The sequence below is a fragment of the Limanda limanda genome, chromosome 10, assembly GCF_963576545.1.
Source record: "Limanda limanda chromosome 10, fLimLim1.1, whole genome shotgun sequence".
Taxonomy (NCBI): domain Eukaryota; kingdom Metazoa; phylum Chordata; class Actinopteri; order Pleuronectiformes; family Pleuronectidae; genus Limanda; species Limanda limanda.
In genome coordinates this window covers 2,635,942-2,654,107 of record NC_083645.1, presented here as the reverse complement: position 1 = coordinate 2,654,107, position 18,166 = coordinate 2,635,942, and the positions used below count along the sequence as shown (strand labels likewise).

General features: G+C 44.1%; 2 protein-coding genes across 2 annotated transcripts; both read right to left on the bottom strand.

The window, feature by feature from the left end:
- Positions 1-8,117: 8,117 nt before the first annotated feature.
- On the bottom strand, positions 8,118-10,514 carry LOC133012321 (protein NYNRIN-like). Its single transcript, XM_061080296.1, has one exon. The coding sequence runs from the start codon at positions 10,428-10,430 to the stop codon at positions 8,118-8,120; it is 2,313 nt and encodes a 770-aa protein (XP_060936279.1). The 5' UTR covers positions 10,431-10,514.
- Positions 10,498-17,907, bottom strand: LOC133012209 (uncharacterized). The gene is made up of 5 exons (XM_061080189.1): positions 17,896-17,907; positions 13,349-13,572; positions 12,708-12,894; positions 10,580-11,786; positions 10,498-10,502 (listed from the first exon to the last, which is right to left on the bottom strand). Exons 1-5 carry the CDS (start codon positions 17,905-17,907, stop codon positions 10,498-10,500), a joined length of 1,635 nt encoding a protein of 544 aa, XP_060936172.1.
- Between the last annotated feature and the right edge of the window lie 259 nt (positions 17,908-18,166).

Below are 18,166 nucleotides of genomic sequence, written 5' to 3'. Positions count from 1 at the left end.
TGATCAAAACGCCTGGCTGGAATCAAAAATGGCTCGAGGGGCGCCCTAGTGTGCTGGTGAACTTTAGCTCGCTGACACGCCACACATGTGGCCGCCCACTCCTTGACCTCTTTGCGAAGGCCAGGCCACACAAACTTCGAAGACACCAACTTCACCGACGCCCGGACACCCGGATGAGAAAGAGAGTGCACCATATCAAAGACCCGACGGCGCCAAGCAACCGGCACCACCGGGCGGGGGCGGCCCGTGGAGACGTCGCAAAGGAGGGCAGGCCCACCATCTTGCACAACTGCCTCCTCCAGCTCCAGACCGGTACTCGCAGCTCTCAGTGCAACGATACCCGGGTCCCCAGGTTGATCGGCAGCCAGTGCGGAAAAATCAACCCCAACATGCACAGGGCACACCAGCACCCGCGACAGGCAGTCTGCAACCGGGTTCGCTTTACCCGCCACATGTTGGATGTCCGTTGTGAATTCGGAGATCACCGCTAGATGGCGCTGCTGGCGAGCAGACCATGGCTCTGTCACCTTTGCCATAGCAAACGTCAATGGTTTGTGGTCAACATAGGCTGTGAAAGGGCGGCCTTCCAGCAGGAAACGGAAATGACGCGTAGCCAGGTACAACGCTAACAGTTCCCGGTCAAACACACTGTATTTTCGCTCACTGTCTCGCAAACCGCGGCTAAAAAATGCAAGGGGCTGCCACGCACCCGCAACACGCTGTTCAACAACTGCACCAACAGCCACATCTGAAGCATCGGTCGTGAGGGCGATGGGCGCCCGAGACGCGGGGTGCGCCAGAAGCGCCGTGTTAGCCAGGGCAGCCTTAGCCCCCTCAAAAACCTGAATCCTCACAGGGGTCCAATCAACCTGGTCCTTGGCTTTCTTAAGCTTCAAAGCACCATACAATGGTTGCAGGAGTTGGGCCGCACGAGGCAAGAAACGATTGTAAAAGTTTACCATGCCCAAAAACTCCTGTAGCGACCTGACCGAGACCGGACGGGGAAAATCCGCAACTGCATGCACCTTCGAGGGCAAAGGAACCGCACCCTGCGACGAAATGCGATGGCCCAAAAAGTCTATGACAGACAGCCCAAACTGGCACTTGGCTGTGTTGACAATGAGACCATGCCCATCAAGGCGCTGGAAAACCTGCCTAAGGTGCGACAAATGTTCATCAGCCGACGGGCTGGCCACCAAGATGTCGTCCAAATAGACGAAATTAAACGTGAGGTCACGTAGCACCGAGTCCATCAATCGCTGAAACGTCTGCGCTGCGCCTTTAAGGCCGAACGGCATTCGCAGGAACTTGAAAAGCCCAAACGGTGTAATGACAGCAGTCTTGGGCACGTCCTCTGCCCGCACAGGCACCTGATGATAACCTCGCACCAAATCGATTTTAGAAAAAATTGTCATGCCCGCCAGACGAATCGAAAAATCCTGAACATGCGGAATTGGGTAACGGTCATGGGCCGTAATGTTATTTAAACGGCGGAAGTCGCCGCACGGCCGCCAAGAACCGTCCGCCTTGGGCACCATGTGGAGCGGTGAAGCCCACGGGCTGTTGGACCGCCTAACGATCCCCAAACGCTCCATGGTAGCAAACTCCTCCTTCGCGGTGGCTAACTTCACGGTGTCGAGGCGACGCGAACGTGCGAAAACAGGCGTACCCGCAGTGGGAATGAAATGTTCCACGCCGTGTTTAGTAACCGCGGCAGAAAATGCGGGCGTTGTCAGCGAAGGAAATTCCGCCAGTAAGCGCTGGAAGACATCCTTTGACGCCGCAAAATTAGCGTGTGTTAACGGCCCGGGTCCCCCTGACTGACACAGAAAAGACGCAAAAGACACAGCATCAATGAGCCTGCGATTAGTTACATCCACTAACAACCCATTAGTGCACAGAAAATCTGCTCCGATAATAGGAACCGTAATGGAGGCTACAACAAAATCACACAGAAATTTGCGTCCATTGAAACACACAGTTACAGACTTGGTACCAAACGTCTCTATAGCTGAGCCGTTAGCCGCTGTCAGACGCGGACCACTGTCACGGGCCGAGAGGTCCGTAGCTGCAGGAGGGAGAAGGCTCTTCTGCGAGCCGGAGTCCACCAGGAACTGATTACCTGATATGGAGTCATGAACGAACAGCAGCTCCTCTTGATCACCAGCGCCCATGGCTGCTACCGAGCGCCGGCTCTTCCGTTTCCCGGTGCCGAAGCTCTGATGGAAGAAACACAGCTGGCCGCGCTGTGTGCGGGTGGAGTCTGCAGCCGTCACTGCCGGAACCTCGTTCTCCAACGTCGACTGCGAAGACTCCACGGCCACACTCTGCACGGAGACGTTCCTCGAAGACAGCAGGATCCTGTCCGCCTCCTCAGCTAATCCACGGAAGTCGCCGGCCGCCAAGCAAGAAGAGTTGGCGAGGGCTGCGCGCACCTGCAGCGGGAGCTGGCGCAGAAAGATGTGCGGGAACAGGAAACCCTCATCCTCGGAGCCCAGCAACGACAGCATCTCATCCATCCGGTCCACTGCCGAACCATCACCCAAACCGGGAAGCGACAGTAGCTTGTCCGCTCTCTCCGCGGCTGACAAGCTGTAGCGTCGGAGGAGAAGCTGCCTGATGGCGGCGTACTTTCCTCGCAGCGGCGGGGCCCGCAGGAGCTGCATCACGCGCCGGGTGGATTGCTGGTCCAAAGCCGCGACCACCAAAAAATACCTGGAGTCGTCTGCCGTTACTCCTCGCAGATGGAAGAGAGCCTCGATGTGCTGAAACCACGGCGCGGGGTCGTTCTGCCAAAACTCCGGGAGCTTAACGTGCTCCGCGGAGGTGTTCGATCCTGGAAGCTGCTGCGCCATGGTCGTCGTGGAGACACGGTCCACGGGAGCCGGGGAAGAAAAAACGTCTTCCCCCGATGAGGAAGGGACACTATCCTCCTTCACCTCGAACATGTTCAAAAAACGGGGTCACCAATGTGGCAGGACAAGGAAAGGCAGAGACGCAGGTACTGCTTACTGTTGTTTATTCAGTAGTCAGGAAGAACAGGCACATGTTCCCCATACGGGAAGTATATATAGCTACAGACTTTACATTTCCCATCGACCCACTGGGTGAGAGGACACACCCATGAGTGCACGCCACAATATATGTTTATGTGCATATATTGTTCCTTATTGTTATATGTTGTAAATCATGTTTTAATAGGTCAATGCGGTGCATATTTATAAAGTAAATATGTTTTAACCGACCATGGCCTCTTTATTTCAGCAACGTTAATTTTTCCATTAATTTTAGTAATTAAGAAGAACTAAAAGAACTATCTGAAAAGGTGTATATAATGCAAAATGGTGAGTATGTACATTATTTACACCTGTTGTTGTACAGCCGTGGCCAATAGTTTTGAGAATGACACAAATATACATTTTCACAAAGTCTGCTGCCTCAAATTTAATGATGGCAATTTGCATATACTCAAGAATAATATGAAGAGTGATCAGATGAATTGCAATTAATTGCAAAGTCCCTCTTTGCCACCAAAATGAACTTAATCCCCAAAAAACCATTTCCACTGCATTTCAGCCCTGCCACAGAAGGACCAGCTGACATCATGTCAGCTATTCTATTGTTAACACGGGTGAGAGTGTTGACGGGGACAAGTCTGGAGATCACTCTGTCATGCTGATTTAGACAGAATAGCAGACTGGAAGCTTTAGAAGGAGGGTGGTGCTTGAAATCATTGTTCTTCCTCTGTTAACCATGGTTACCTGCAAGGAAACACGTGCAGTCATCAAAAAGGGCTTCAGAGGCCATGATATTGCTTCCAGTAAGATTGCACCTGAATCTACCATTTATCGGTAAAGTCCTTTTCTCTGATGAATCCCCTTACCGATTGTTTGGGGCATCTGGAAAAAAGCTTGTCTGGAGAAGAAAAGGTGAGCGCTACCATCAGTCCTGTGTCGTGCCAACAGTAAAGCATCCTGAGACCATTCATGTGTGGGGTTGCTTCTCAACCAAGGGAGTGGGCTCACTAACAATTTTGCCAAAAAACACAGCCATGTATAAAGAATTGTACCAAAACATCGAAATGTTGGGTCCATGGCTAGGAAACTCCCCAGACCTTAATCCCATTGAGAATTTGTGGTCAATCCTCAAGAGGCGGGTGGACAAACAATAACCCACATATTCTGACAAAGTTCAAACATTGATTATGCAAGAATGAGCTGCCATCTATCAGGATGTGGCCCAGAAGTTAATTGACAGCATACCAGGGTGAATTGCAGAGGTCTTGAAAAAGAAGGGTCAACACTGCAAATATTGACTCTTTGCATAAAATTAATGTAATTGTCAATAAAATCTTTTGACACTTATGAAATGCTGGTAATTATACTTCAGTATACCATAGTAACATCTGATAAAAAGATTTGAAAACACTGAAGCAATACACTTTGTGAAAACCAATACTTGTGTTCTCAAAACTTTTGGCCACGGCTGTAGAGTCAGGCAGCAGTTGGAATGAAGGACCTGCAGAAGAGTCCCTTCTTGCACTGTAGGTGGAGCAGTCTGCTGCTGAAAGAGCTGCTAAGGGCCCCCACTCTCTCATGTAGGGTGAGGGGAGTTGTCCATGATGGAATTCAGATTTGCGATCACCCCCTCTAACCCACCTCCTCAGTGGAATCCAGAGGGCAGTCCAGGACCAAGCTGGCTCTCCTAACCAGTTTGTTTAGTATTTCCCTGTCCCTGTCAGTGCACCCCCAGCAGACAATTGCGTAGAAGACTGTATTGGTGTCCCGCATTGGGGTTCTGTGCATGTGCTCAACCCCAGTCTCAGCTATCAATCATGATGTCCTACCCTGTTTTTAAAGCATCCCTGTTAATGAACATTAGCACTTAAACATACAGTGGGAGCACTGCAGCCAGCCACCAAAGGGTGATCCAGATGTTTTGGCTCCACTTCGAGAGCATCCACAAGTAATTTGTTAATAGATGTGTGCAGGGTCAACACTTGTGCTCCCTCTAGTCCAAGCAGAACAAATGGCTGCAGCATACATCCCATGCATTCAGATAAGGTTTCTGGTTTCGATCTAATGTAAAAGAGCAGCACTTGCTTCCTCCCTTACTACCTTGAGCAAAGTGTTCCCCAAAAAGACAAGGCTGTCTTGAGAAGAATACAGTGTTACAGTGTATGGTCAAGGTTTAGCAGAAACACATAACTTGATTATATTTTTCTGTAACAAAATGTCATAGATTTCAATTTGAAAGTCAGTATTTATCTTTAAGCTGTCAATCCCAGTAACACCAGTTGCCTTTACATATGTTGGTCAGAGCCAACCAAGAAGTTTTATTTTACAAATCGCTAACCACATTTGTGGCCAATCAGGGAGCTGTGATCCGTTCTGTATGGGTTGTTTCGGAAGGGACAGACAGATAACCTATTTAGAACTGTTCAGGGCACAGAAAAGTGAACTTTTCTTGATGTAAAGAAGTATAAGAGTGTTTTGAGACAAAAAATTTGGACAGTTTTCAAGGCACCTCAATTGCATATAAAGTTAATGCAAACTCACAAGTAAATGCAAATTTACCCCCGGCTGACGGCAATCGAGGCAAAGATTTGTCTGTGCAAGTTGGAAATATTTCAGCTTGCATGAAAGATTTGTGCTCATCCCAAGGCGATGTGACTTCACTACAAGGATGTGCAGAGAGACAGAGAAAAGACACTGGTGGAAAATAACAGAAATAACTGTAGTTCCTGGTGTTCTGACATCAGTCGGAGTCTGAGCATCTCACACACAAACAGCTGATATGTAACGCTGAGTTGTTGTCTACATGACAATTATTATTAAAATTGTGCACCGCAATTGTTTCTCCGTAGCGCATGCACACAAATACACGAGCTGTCAGACTGAGAGTGTCGTGGAATTTTACCAATAATCAAGCACAAGTCAGCAAGTGTTCTTTCTGGAGTTTTAATTCTACATCTGCAGATGGGCATCACAGTACAAATCACGGCAAAGATTTCATACAATGAGCAATGACATACAGAAGACACAGCAGTTTTAAACCTTCACAAGCTCCTCCTGTGAGAGGAACACATGTTTATCAATTAACCTCTTTGATCTTTACAAATAGGTGATCAGTATCCTGTCTTCTCCTCGGTCTCAGGCTCCTTGAGTGAACATCTGTTTACAAGCATCTCTTATCAACATTTTACAACCCCCTCACATCCCCTTTCCTGTGACCTCTTTGTTAGGTGACCCTGTAAGTGAGGAAGTCATATAACATCAGTTACTTTGAGAAACACCCTGATAACTAAGAGAATCCATTTGCTCATATTTCTATACATCAAAGTAGTTCCTTCCATCAATCAATGCCCAAATGTTAAAATTTCCACCACAATCTCCCCCCTTTGAGACCTTAAGGCTCAACATCCTCTATACAATTTTAAATCATCTCATCATCCTGGAAGGGAAGCGTCCAGGATTGATTAGTTTCAGGAAGTTGAACATATTGCCCAATCGTAGACTTAATGAGGGAAGTTACCATAGTCTTAACACAAGGAACAATAAAACATGCAAACAACACTAATACACAAAATGAAATCAGAATAGGCGTCAAAAATTTCAACAATACATTTTTCCAACCCGTTAGAGTAAACCATGATCCCCAATTCCATCCTTCAGGAATTTGAGAGTCTTTGCTTTTCTCCTCGAACAATAGATCATTCAAATGGGAAACTATATGCGTCATATTATCAGAAATGTCAGGTATGTATGTGCAGCAATCGGTCCCAATTATGTGGCAAACACCCCCTTGACTTGCGAGCATTAAATCCAAAGCCACCCTGTTCTGCAAAGCCACATTCCTGATACCCTGAATACTGGGAGACAGAGATAAGAAACCTTCCCCCACTAGGGCTGTTAGATTCTCCAGTTCCATAGCAATCTCATCTATCTTGTGTGCGTTGTTCACAGTTCCCCACCAAGGTAAGAACCCTCCGAATCCTTTTTCTCCTGGAGACACTCTTACTGTGGAACGCTTATGTCTGGATGGCACATAATAGTGAGGATAATCTGTATGGAAGTGGGTGAGGTTAGGTGACAAGGTAACAAAAGGTACTAGTCTGGCAATATAACAAGTCCCACACCACCCCGGTCGGAGTGACTGGTAAACATATTTCCCACACACCCACACATGTTCCCTCAGAGACCCATACCCATCACTAGAAGGCATACTAACAACCGGGTTGTCATGACCTGGTCTGTTTAAACTGATGGTATTAGTTAAATTTAACTGAGCAACAAATGGCACGTTACCTCTACATGTTTCTGATGGTTCCCGATCCCATCTCAAACCACAAGTAGCTATAACTTTTTGCTTACATGGTGAAGTTCCCAGATAGTGATCCTCAGCCATAAAACATTGTCTAGTAAAACAAACAGTGCCTAACTGTCCGGTGGGGTTTATTGTCATCACAGGTTGGTGAATTTCCTGATCTGCCACCAAAGACATGTCCCAGAATCGAGCTGTGGAACCCCCATAATTAACTACACTGATATTCAGTAGTTTAAGTTTACTATTCATGTCTCGCACAGTCCTGTTCTTTAGTGAAAGCCCCTGAGTGAAAGCTATCAGTACTCCTAATGTCTCTGAGGTGTTTAGTGGGATGGTCTTAAGTGGGAGAGTAGTACCCACACCATGAGGAAGTTGTGCACAGACATAACAGCTCTCATTAGTGATTTTTCTAGCGATTACCTTCATGGTCTCATACCATGCATTATTTTCAGGTTTTATCTGTTCATCATAGGGGTCAAACGAAAGTTCTCTTTTGGTTATTTCTTTTATGCTCGAGTTGTTTTGGCTTGTTTTCCACAGCAGCAGTGGTAGGACGAAGATGACAGTCAGCAAGAACAGGGAGCACTTCCCTTCCTTCCAACTGCGCACCGCCCGCCCCATCAGATGCCACTGTTTGTCCGTCGGCGCCATTGAGTATCAGCAGTGTTCCTCTTGCAACCCTCTTAATCAGTGTGTCACTGAATTTTAGAGACTTGTAACTCTAATGGTTTCCACACCCCTTTCCTTGCGGGCATGAAACAATCGAAGGCTGGAAACACCACCTGCTGACATCAACGCACGTTCTGTCCTGAAGAATCCTCTCCTGGCTCAGGTACCCTCTTGCAATGGCTTGCATGTACCCAGGTTGCCCTCTCTGCGACCTTCACTGCCGTCTGCGTGGTGAGAAGAACTTGATAGGGCCCGTTCCACCGGCGTGCTCTCCAGCTTTTCCTCCTCAGGTCCTTCACCACAATCCAGTCTCCTGGTTTCAAATCATGCAGTTCACCGTCTATGGATTTTGGTAGGGCGTCTTTCACCTGCCTGTGGATATCAAGGAGAACAGAGGAAAGATTTACACAATATCGCAACATTTCATCTTCACATTGACTGGTCTGAGGAAGCTGCCTTTTAACAGGACCAATTCCTGTCTCCATTGGACGTGAAAAGAGAATCTCATAAGGACTCAAACCATTCTTACTTCTCACTCTAGATCTCATGTACATTAAAACAATAGGTAATGCCTTTGTCCATGTCAGCCCTGTTTCCTCACAGCATTTGACCAGTTTGTTTTTCAATGTGCCGTTTTCTCTTTCCACTGCTCCTCCACTAGCAGGATGGTAAGCACAATGTTGTCGCATATCGATACCCAAATACTCACCAACACTCTTTAAAGCTGCGCTTACAAATGGAGTACCATTATCACTGGATATCTTTCTTGGGATTCCCCACCGAGGAATGAATTCCCCCAGAAGTGCCTTTGCCACTGCTGAAGAATCCTGTTTCGATGAGGGAAAAGCCTCTACCCATTTGGAAAACATGTCAACCACAACAAGACAGTACTTCTTTCCCTCGCTTGGTGTTAGTTCAATAAAATCCATCTGTAAATGATCAAATGGTTCGTTTGGTGCTGGATGTGCACTTTGTGCAGTATGGATTCCTCTACCAATATTATTCGTAGCACAAATTACACATTTCTGACAGAATTTTTTTGAGTAGTTTGAAAATCCTTTTGTAAACCAATACTTCTGTATATCTGCTTGCATTCCCCCCTTTGACACATGGTCTTTACCGTGTATCAACTTAGCATAATAAGGAAACAGATATTTAGGTAAACAAGGTTTTCCATCTGGCCCACACCAAATTCCGTCAGTAACAGAACAGCCTGCTTTCTTCCAAACAACCTTCTCCTCTGGTGTTGCCCTCGCTTGCAGCTCCTGTAAATCAGCATTAGGTGTCACGGGCACATCCAAAACAAAAGCATCATTAACTGGCAGGCTACGTTTCGCTGCAGCCTTTGCAGCAATATCTGCTCTTGCATTTCCCCGTGAAACTGAGTCAAGTTCCCTAGTATGCGCTTCACATTTACAGATTGCAATCAGTTTAGGTAGCAACACAGCATCAAGAAGAGCAGCAACCAGGGTATGGTGTGTAATGGGTTTACCTGTAGAGGTTAAAAACTTTCTATTAGCCCAAAGTCTGCCAAAATCATGTGCCACACCCCATGCGTATCTACTATCAGTGAAGATGTTGACACTCTTGTCTCTTGCATATTTGCATGCTTCAGTCAATGCAACTAATTCTGCAGCTTGTGCAGAATACTGTGATGGGAGTGGTTCAGCTATGATTGTATCATACAAAGTTGTTACTGCAAAACCCACTTGGTTTCTACTAGTTGCTGGATCCCTTGATGCTGAGCCGTCCACAAACAGCTCCATGTCTGCATTCACCAGTGGTACATCCTGTAAATCTGGTCTGGGAGAACAAATTTCAGTTATTACTGCAACACAATCATGTGGCTCTCCATCACCTGGTGTAGGGAGGAGAGTAGCGGGGTTAAGAACAGTGCACCTCTTAATAGTGATGTTTGGCATTTCAAGTAACACTGTATTATATCTGAGCCATCTAGCTGTTGAAAGGTGAGAAGTTTTTTGTTCAAGCAAAATCATTGAAACAGCATGTGGCACCAGTAACGTCAAATCAGCATAACCCACAACATCACGTGATGCAATCACAGCTTTCTCAGCAGCTGCTACAGCCCTAAGACAAGTTGGGAGTCCTGCTGCCACAGAGTCAAGTCGTGAGGAAAAATAAGCTACCGGTCTCAGTCGTCCCCCATGGTCCTGCAGCAGCACAGATGTCATATACCCGCCTCTTTCATCCACAGTCTGTGTAAAGCGCCTGGTACAGTCTGGTAGTCCTAATGTCGGAGGAGATTGCATAGCTAACTTCAAATCAACAAAAGCTTTCTCAGCTTCAGTTGTCCAGGTGACTCTGTTATTTGCAGTGAGGCCTTTTCCATACACAATTGCTGATAGTGGTGCCTCTATTTCAGCATAATGTGGAATCCATTGCCGACAATACGAAGTCATCCCTAAAAAACTCATGACTTGTTTCTTTGTTTCTGGCTTTGGGATAGTTTGAATAGCTTCAATTCGTTTGGATGAGAGGGTTTTACCCTCTGATGTGATTATATGACCCAGAAAGGTAACTTTTTCCAAAACAAATTGCATTTTAGACAAACTAACTTTATGACCATTTGTAGCTAAATGTTTGAGTAACGCCACTGTGTCCTGTACACATGTCTCCTTTGTGGGGGAACAGATCATTAAATCATCCACATACTGCAAAAGGGCACTACCTGCTGGTAGATCCAGTGATTCCAGATTGTCCCTTAATGCTGCATTAAAGATTGTGGGTGACTCACAATACCCCTGACAAAGGCGTGTAAATGTGTACATTTTTCCTTCAAAAGAAAATGCAAACCAGAACTGACTGTCGGGGTGAATGGGAATACTGAAAAATGCGTTTGACAAATCAACCACAGAAAACCATTTACTCTCAGATGGAACCTGTGAAAGAATAGTATGAGGATTCGGAACATTTGGTGCACGAGCCTGTACTGCAGCATTAACTGCTTGCAAGTCTTGCACAAATCTCCATCCTTGTGGTTGTCCAGATTCCTTCATTTTCCTAACAGGAAAAATAGGTGTTCGAACAGGAGATTTTTCACATGGAACTATCACCCCAGCCCTTAAAAGAGATTCAAAGACTGGTTTAATACCTTCCACTGCTTCCTTTTTCAATGGATATTGATTTTGACATGGTCTATATGATGATTTAGGGATTATCACTATTGGGTCTGCTCCTTTGATTAGACCCACATCATATTTGTGCTCAGCCCACACACATGACGGTACCTGATTCAATTCAGGAATGTCACTTATGTTTAACACAAAACTGAATCCTTCATCACTCATATCAAGAGGTTTTCCTATTTGCGGTGTATGTTTAACATTGACAAAATCTATATCAGGAATGAGTTCAACACTCCTGATTGCATTTATCACTGCAGAAAATCTCCTACGATTAACCTTCAAACCTCTGTGTAAATCAATATTAGGATCAGATGTTTTCTCCCATCCAGTAGCTGCATTACACCTTTTGGTCCAAGTTTCCAAGTCCTTCCATTCTTCCTGTCTGGGTTTGATTAGTGGAACATAAGGATCAGAATGTGACACTTCAAGCAAATCTTGTTTAAGTGAGTCAGTTAGAGCTACTGATACAACACAGTGGTTATTGTTCCAGTATAGCCAATTCAGCCTAAGTTTGTCTTCAACCTGGCCTTCTTTAAACCAGTTTTGCTCAAACAAATGATCTGATCCAACGGAGATGTGTGCTGTACAATGTAAGCTTTGTGTTGTCATAACATCTGTTAATACATCTGTACTAAGTGATTTTGCCTGTTGCAGAAGAGTGCTGTTTACAGCAGTGAGATCAGAGTCTGGAATATTCCATTGATACGAATATATTAAATCCTCTTTACCATGTTTCACAAACACTGATGTTTGTGGAACTCTACTTACGACTATACCTTGTGATGTTGAGATTAACATAATGCCCATCAAACACATCAAATCTCTACCCATAAGATTTACTGGACACCGTGGTGACAACAAGAATGAATGTTTAAAGCTCCCTTCAACCTCATCATGACAAGACAATGGTACAGTATATCTCTCTGTCACTGTAGTACCAGTTGCTCCAATCGTTCTGAGATATCTGGCACTCATTTTAGGAGTAATATCAAACTCTCCACATTTAATGACTGATTCTGTGGCCCCTGAATCTACCAAAAATGTGATGTCTTTACCACTCACTACAATCGTGTGTTCCGGCATCTGTTTATATGCATCATGTGAATATTTAGCATAAAGCTCAATGAGCCTCTCTTTATTAATCTCCTGCTTAAACTCACAATGATTAATAGCCTTCGTAATCATCTGCTCTGTGTCCAACATTAATTTACATGGTGTGTGTGTGTCAGTGTTCTTACGATATTGATGTGAGGGTTCAAACTCCCTCTCCGTCTCAACGTTTTCACCACCTGGATCCGTATCTGTCCTCAGCTCCCCCGCCAGTCAATCGCACTTTGTGTGCGGGTTATCAGGACAGTCCCTTGCCCAGTGTCCAACTTTGCCACAAATGAAACAAGCGTCAGATCTTCCACGTCCCCGTCCTCTTCCCCTCCATCGACCTCTCCCTCTGCCGCGGCCTTGTGTCTGATACGCCGCCAGCTGAGCCATCTGTAGCTGCTCTGTAAACTCAGACTTCTCTTTCTTTTTCTTACTGTTCAAGAGTTTTTCAGCATGGGTGGCATGTACTTCGACTTTCCCGAGATTTGCAGACTCCCAGGCGATGCAGTTTGTTTTCACCATCTCACTGATCTCCGGTCTGATGCCGTGGATGAAGCGATCCCTCAAGTGAGCTTCCCACGGGGTGATACGATTCTGCCCCCCCATGGCATCCGGCCTCTCGAGGCCACTATTTGTAGTGTGGACCTCCGAGAGCCTGTGGAGATAATCGGTCACAGTCTCATCTTCACCTTGTTTACACATGGAAATTTTACTCATGTCCATTCTTGCGGGAAACTTTTCTGTTATTTCCTCACACAGATTAGTTATGAATTGTCCATATTCATAGTTACTAGCATGGGCCCAGTCTGGATCCACCAATCGCCGCTCCCGTGCGGGGAAAACTCTCGTCACTTTGGAAAAATGAATCCCCATCTGCGTCATCAACAGTCTCTGCAGTTCAGTACTCGTTGGTTTAAACTGTTTGCAAAAAGCCTCCAATTGCACTGCATACTGTGTTCCCCCACTTAGGACTTGTGGGAGGAATGAAACGGTGGATTCTTTCATTTCCGTGAATGTCCATGGTCTATAGATCAGCTGAGTGTTTCCATCTCCTGCGGCCACCTCCACCATCGGTGCTTGCACGGATGTTTTTAAACCGTAATCTTTACCTCTTCGGGTGCGATTCGGAGTGTGAGCTGCTGACCACGAGTGCTGTAGGCTGGAGGGCTGTCTTGTCCCTCCGCAGCGGGGAGGTCGAGTTCTGGGTAGAGTTGAGAGACGGCTGGAACTGCCGCTTGCGCCGTCTGCAGCGGTGGCGGCTGAGCGCTCGGCTGGTCCAGCACCGCTGCCGGCTGTGGTCTCCCCTTTGGCGGAGCTGAGTCGAGATCAGGATCTAAGTGGAGAAACTGACACTTGGAGACAACATCAGTCCCTGCCTTCTGCTTTCTATCTCTGATATTTGCTTCTGTGACCCAACAGTCATACGCTGCCCAATTTGGTACAAATACTTTTTTATTCTTTTTTCTTTTTTGCTTATCATCTTTACTCCGCTCTTCTTTCACAAGTAGTTTAACTTTGAGTTGCTGTAACTGATTCAAACTCAAACTTCCCGTGCTTGGAAAGCCACAATTCTCAACCCATTCGCTGAATTGTTCAGTACAACATTTGCCGTAATTCTTTATCATGTACTGCACATTAGGAGAGGTAGGCTGTGGTGAATTTACAGAATCTTTCCTCTTCCCTTCTTTACTGATGTTTAAACCCATTTTTCTTTGTAGACCAAAAGTTCTACTGGTACGGGAGAAAAAATAAAAATGTTCCTAACTCCTATTTAATTTATTTGATCTATATCTTTTTTATTTATCTGTATTTTTTAAATTTGAGTTTTGATTTGAGATTATTTTCTTTTATATTTAGTTTTAATAAACCCAATTCTATCTAACGTAGTTACTTCTCCTAATAGGAGGTTTTAGAATACCTCTTTTCCCCTTTTTTTTTTTTTATAAATGTTTTTTTTATATTTTGGTTAAAACATTTCTAAATACACTTAGTGCATCCTAATACCTTTAGAGAAATATCATTCAAATCTCTAGACACACACTTCTCTCTAGTTATACCCCTCCAGGTATTAAATACTTGAGAATGCTATTACTTTTTTATGAAAATAATTATAATTATCATGAAACTCGACGTCAGAGCTCAATCTTAAAGGTGTGTTTAAATTAATAAACACTCCATATATCTTATATATACTTTGTTTATCCCAATTCAACTTCTTTTCTTTTTTTTGCAGTGGTTCTAAACCCTGACTTTGTTAAACCCAGTTAACTAAAAAACTGTTAAACCCAGTTAACTAAAAAACTGTTAAACCCAGTTAACTAAAAAACTGTTAAACCCAGTTAACTTTTTTTTATTGGTTCCAAACCCTGAAGCTTCTCTGAATTCAACACCGGTTTCCAAAACCTTGCTATGCAAGCACGTCTGCTCCTCACTTTTTACAATATGAGTGAATCCCTTAACCTTAATAAACCCAGTTTATTTTTCGAAATTAGAATTTTACTCACCAGAAAGAAACTGTTTGCTTGTCGTGCTCGGTCCGCATAGATCACTTCAGTGAGAGGGCACCCCTTCTCTTCAGCTTCCAGTCCTCACGTCTCCAAACTGTTTAGGGAGGTTGAGGTAAGAGTCTTCTAGACTCTTTTGTGCACTATTTACCTTCAGCTTTGAGATCCAGAACGTCCTCTCACACAAGTTATCCTGCTGACAACGCCAGATTGTCGTGGAATTTTACCAATAATCAAGCACAAGTCAGCAAGTGTTCTTTCTGGAGTTTTAATTCTACATCTGCAGATGGGCATCACAGTACAAATCACGGCAAAGATTTCATACAATGAGCAATGACATACAGAAGACACAGCAGTTTTAAACCTTCACAAGCTCCTCCTGTGAGAGGAACACATGTTTATCAATTAACCTCTTTGATCTTTACAAATAGGTGATCAGTATCCTGTCTTCTCCTCGGTCTCAGGCTCCTTGAGTGAACATCTGTTTACAAGCATCTCTTATCAACATTTTACAACCCCCTCACATCCCCTTTCCTGTGACCTCTTTGTTAGGTGACCCTGTAAGTGAGGAAGTCATATAACATCAGTTACTTTGAGAAACACCCTGATAACTAAGAGAATCCATTTGCTCATATTTCTATACATCAAAGTAGTTCCTTCCATCAATCAATGCCCAAATGTTAAAATTTCCACCACAAGAGTGAGCAATAATCCGAAGTGGGATCACAGGTTTAGATGGTGCTGCTTTACTCTGAATCCAAGCTGCAGCAGGTTGCCACATACATCACTGGCACCTCTCAAACAGGAAACAGAGCTGCAACCAAGCACATTTGAATTACGTAAAAGAATATTATACACGGTGTCTCTACAGCCATCATCTTTTGTTGGCATGCATTGCTGCTGTCAGATTTGCCATCTTCATCGTAGAGAGAGAAAGAAAGCTTCATCACGAGTTGACGTTTTTCTGCTCACCATCAGCTTCGAGCAGAGCGAACTCTCGACCAACCTATCGAGAAAATACTTATTATGTACGAGCAGTGTTCCTTTGCTGCATCAATATGCTGAAATGGAAATGACGGACAGAAACGTAATAAAGTGCTCCCAGGCATCTGCTGCATGTAGCTGACGTTATCACTCTTAATTCCCTTTTGACAGTAAGAACACGCTTTATTCTACTCCCTTTTTCACTGATACCTTCTATATGATGTTGACATGTGTGCTTTTTGCCTATTGCTCTTCTCTCTTAATCTCGGAGCTCACTGGGTCTACACCTGTGATTTATAAATGACTTGTTCTTTCTGCTGAAAAACCCACATGTTCCCTTGTCCCCCAGTTTCTTGTGTGACACTTCTGACAGCTCCACTTGTGCTTGAAAACTACGTGTGACATTTGTTCTGACATGTCATTTTTGAAATAACAAAAACAAAGTGTTTTGGCATGGTTTTGTTGACATTTGTGGAATAGTCTTCATTAATCGTAATAAATTGTAAAAAACCACAACAATTTGCTGCCTTCCGATGGAACATGTGAGATCATGGTTACAAGAGAAGTCATGGACAGGATGTGCTTGACATTAAAGTGGTAACCGCGTTGCTAGGTAACGGCAATATGGATGCTAATTTTGACATAAGTGTTTTGTCCAGAAGCCAGAGAGGCTATTCTAATTTAACATACACTAAAAAATCTACTTCCTCTGCCGTTTAAAAAAAAACTCATGAACTCTACACGCAAGATGAAGGGGCGTTAAAATGGACTCTACTCCCATGTTGCTTAAAGTGTGTTACTTAAACAACACTGAGCAAATCTCTGCTCGCACATTAGTCGGTCTGTGATTCTCACATTTCATTAATGCTCCTGCACAAGTAGGTTCACAGCTATGACTCAAATTTGACTTTCTCAGATAAGTTCATTCAAGACTTCAAAATGTAATTTTAACCAAAGGGTGTGTATTTTGAATGAAGTTATATAAAACTTTTTTTGTAGCACAGTAAGTCAACCTTTCAATATCCAGCACACACATAGTGTTTTCATCTATTTGGAGTCCTGTTTGTGTAAAGCTCCACGACTGTATGCTCACAAGCTGGTCTCTCACTTCTCTGTGCTGTTTGATGCCGGGCAGGTAATTTACAGTGTGTTTATCAGAGCTTTTCCACTGAAACAGCTGCCTGCCACTGTTGGCAACAACACTGAACAGAGGAACCTCAGCAGGCAGAGAAATCAAAGCAAGAAGCAAAAGGAAGCAATGATGCTCCAAAAGGCTGCGGGAACTGCAGAGTTAGTGATAATTACCTCTACCAAGGAGACTATGTGTTCACTTGTGTCTGTTTGTTGTTGTAGATTGTTTTCTTATTTATTGATTTGCCAGCGGGATTACGCACAAAACTTGTAGGGCTGGGACATGAGCCAAGGAGGAACCCATTAGATTTAGGTTCTGATCCATTTAAAGGCAGGTTTTTTTTATGACTGAGTGCTACCTGCTAAGTGCCATTCAGTTCCTATAACCTGTACACGAGCAGACTCCGTGGGTGTTCACTTAGCAAACATTCATCGTCACACCTCCCATCGAACTGTGAAGTCACATGTCTGTAGCGCTTATTAGGGTATTCAGTAATGATTTTTTTTTTCGACACCTGAAATCTTGGCAAACTGTATTTCAGTCCCTTCTTTCACTTTTCACTTTTAGGTCTTCCCCATGACCAGAGCAGCAGACAGAGATGATGAATCTTAATAATCAGATTTATTCTCTGGCTCCTGAAATTAAAAACATTGACTGCATTTGGAAATAATGACAAATAACAAGATCTCTCTAGAATCACGTTTCTATCGTGTAACATATTGTATCGTTTTTTTCTCAGATGCGCTAGAAAACATATAATTCTGTCAAAGTTTATTCAGTCAACCGTATCAACAATGTAAAATGTCAAGTTTACAGATAAATCCAAGGTTTTCTTCCCAGACTTTGTTATGGTCCTGAGATATACATCCCCCATTGTGGGACTTATAAAGGATTATCTTAGTGTTATTATCAGACTTTGGTTTGTCTTTTATCTGTGCTTTATTACAAAAAATACTGGTGTACTACTAAGACTACCATCAGGCCCTGCAGTGTTCTCCAATGCCATACAGCCAACATTGGCATGGTGACACTTTACCATGGTGACCATCGTAATTGCCCTGTAATTTATAGATTGTAGGTTCACGCCCAGGAGTGTGTAGGTGGGAGCAGGAATCCATCTATCTGAAAACGTTCCTGTCATGCATCAGGATATTTTTTATGAAAAGCTGTCACTTCAAGAAGTTTCCTTACTTTCATTATTATGGCATTATAATTATCAATTCATACCCAATTAATATACAGTCCCTCTTGGGCGAGTTAGAAATGTTTCCGTTTCGATGAATGATGTAGGTTCCAGCTCTATGTGC

Excerpts from the sequence above, each read along its gene's own strand:
- LOC133012321 (XM_061080296.1), bottom strand. The coding sequence starts at position 10,430 with ATGAGTTTTTTAGGGATGACTTCGTATTGTCGGCAATGGATTCCACAT.
- LOC133012209 (XM_061080189.1), bottom strand. Across the intron at positions 12,895-13,348 it reads TCCGAATCGCACCCGAAGAG|GCTCTCGGAGGTCCACACTA; the intron begins GTAAAGATTACG and ends TTATCTCCACAG. Across the intron at positions 11,787-12,707 it reads CAAATCTCGGGAAAGTCGAA|GCAAAATCACTTAGTACAGA; the intron begins GTACATGCCACC and ends CTTCTGCAACAG.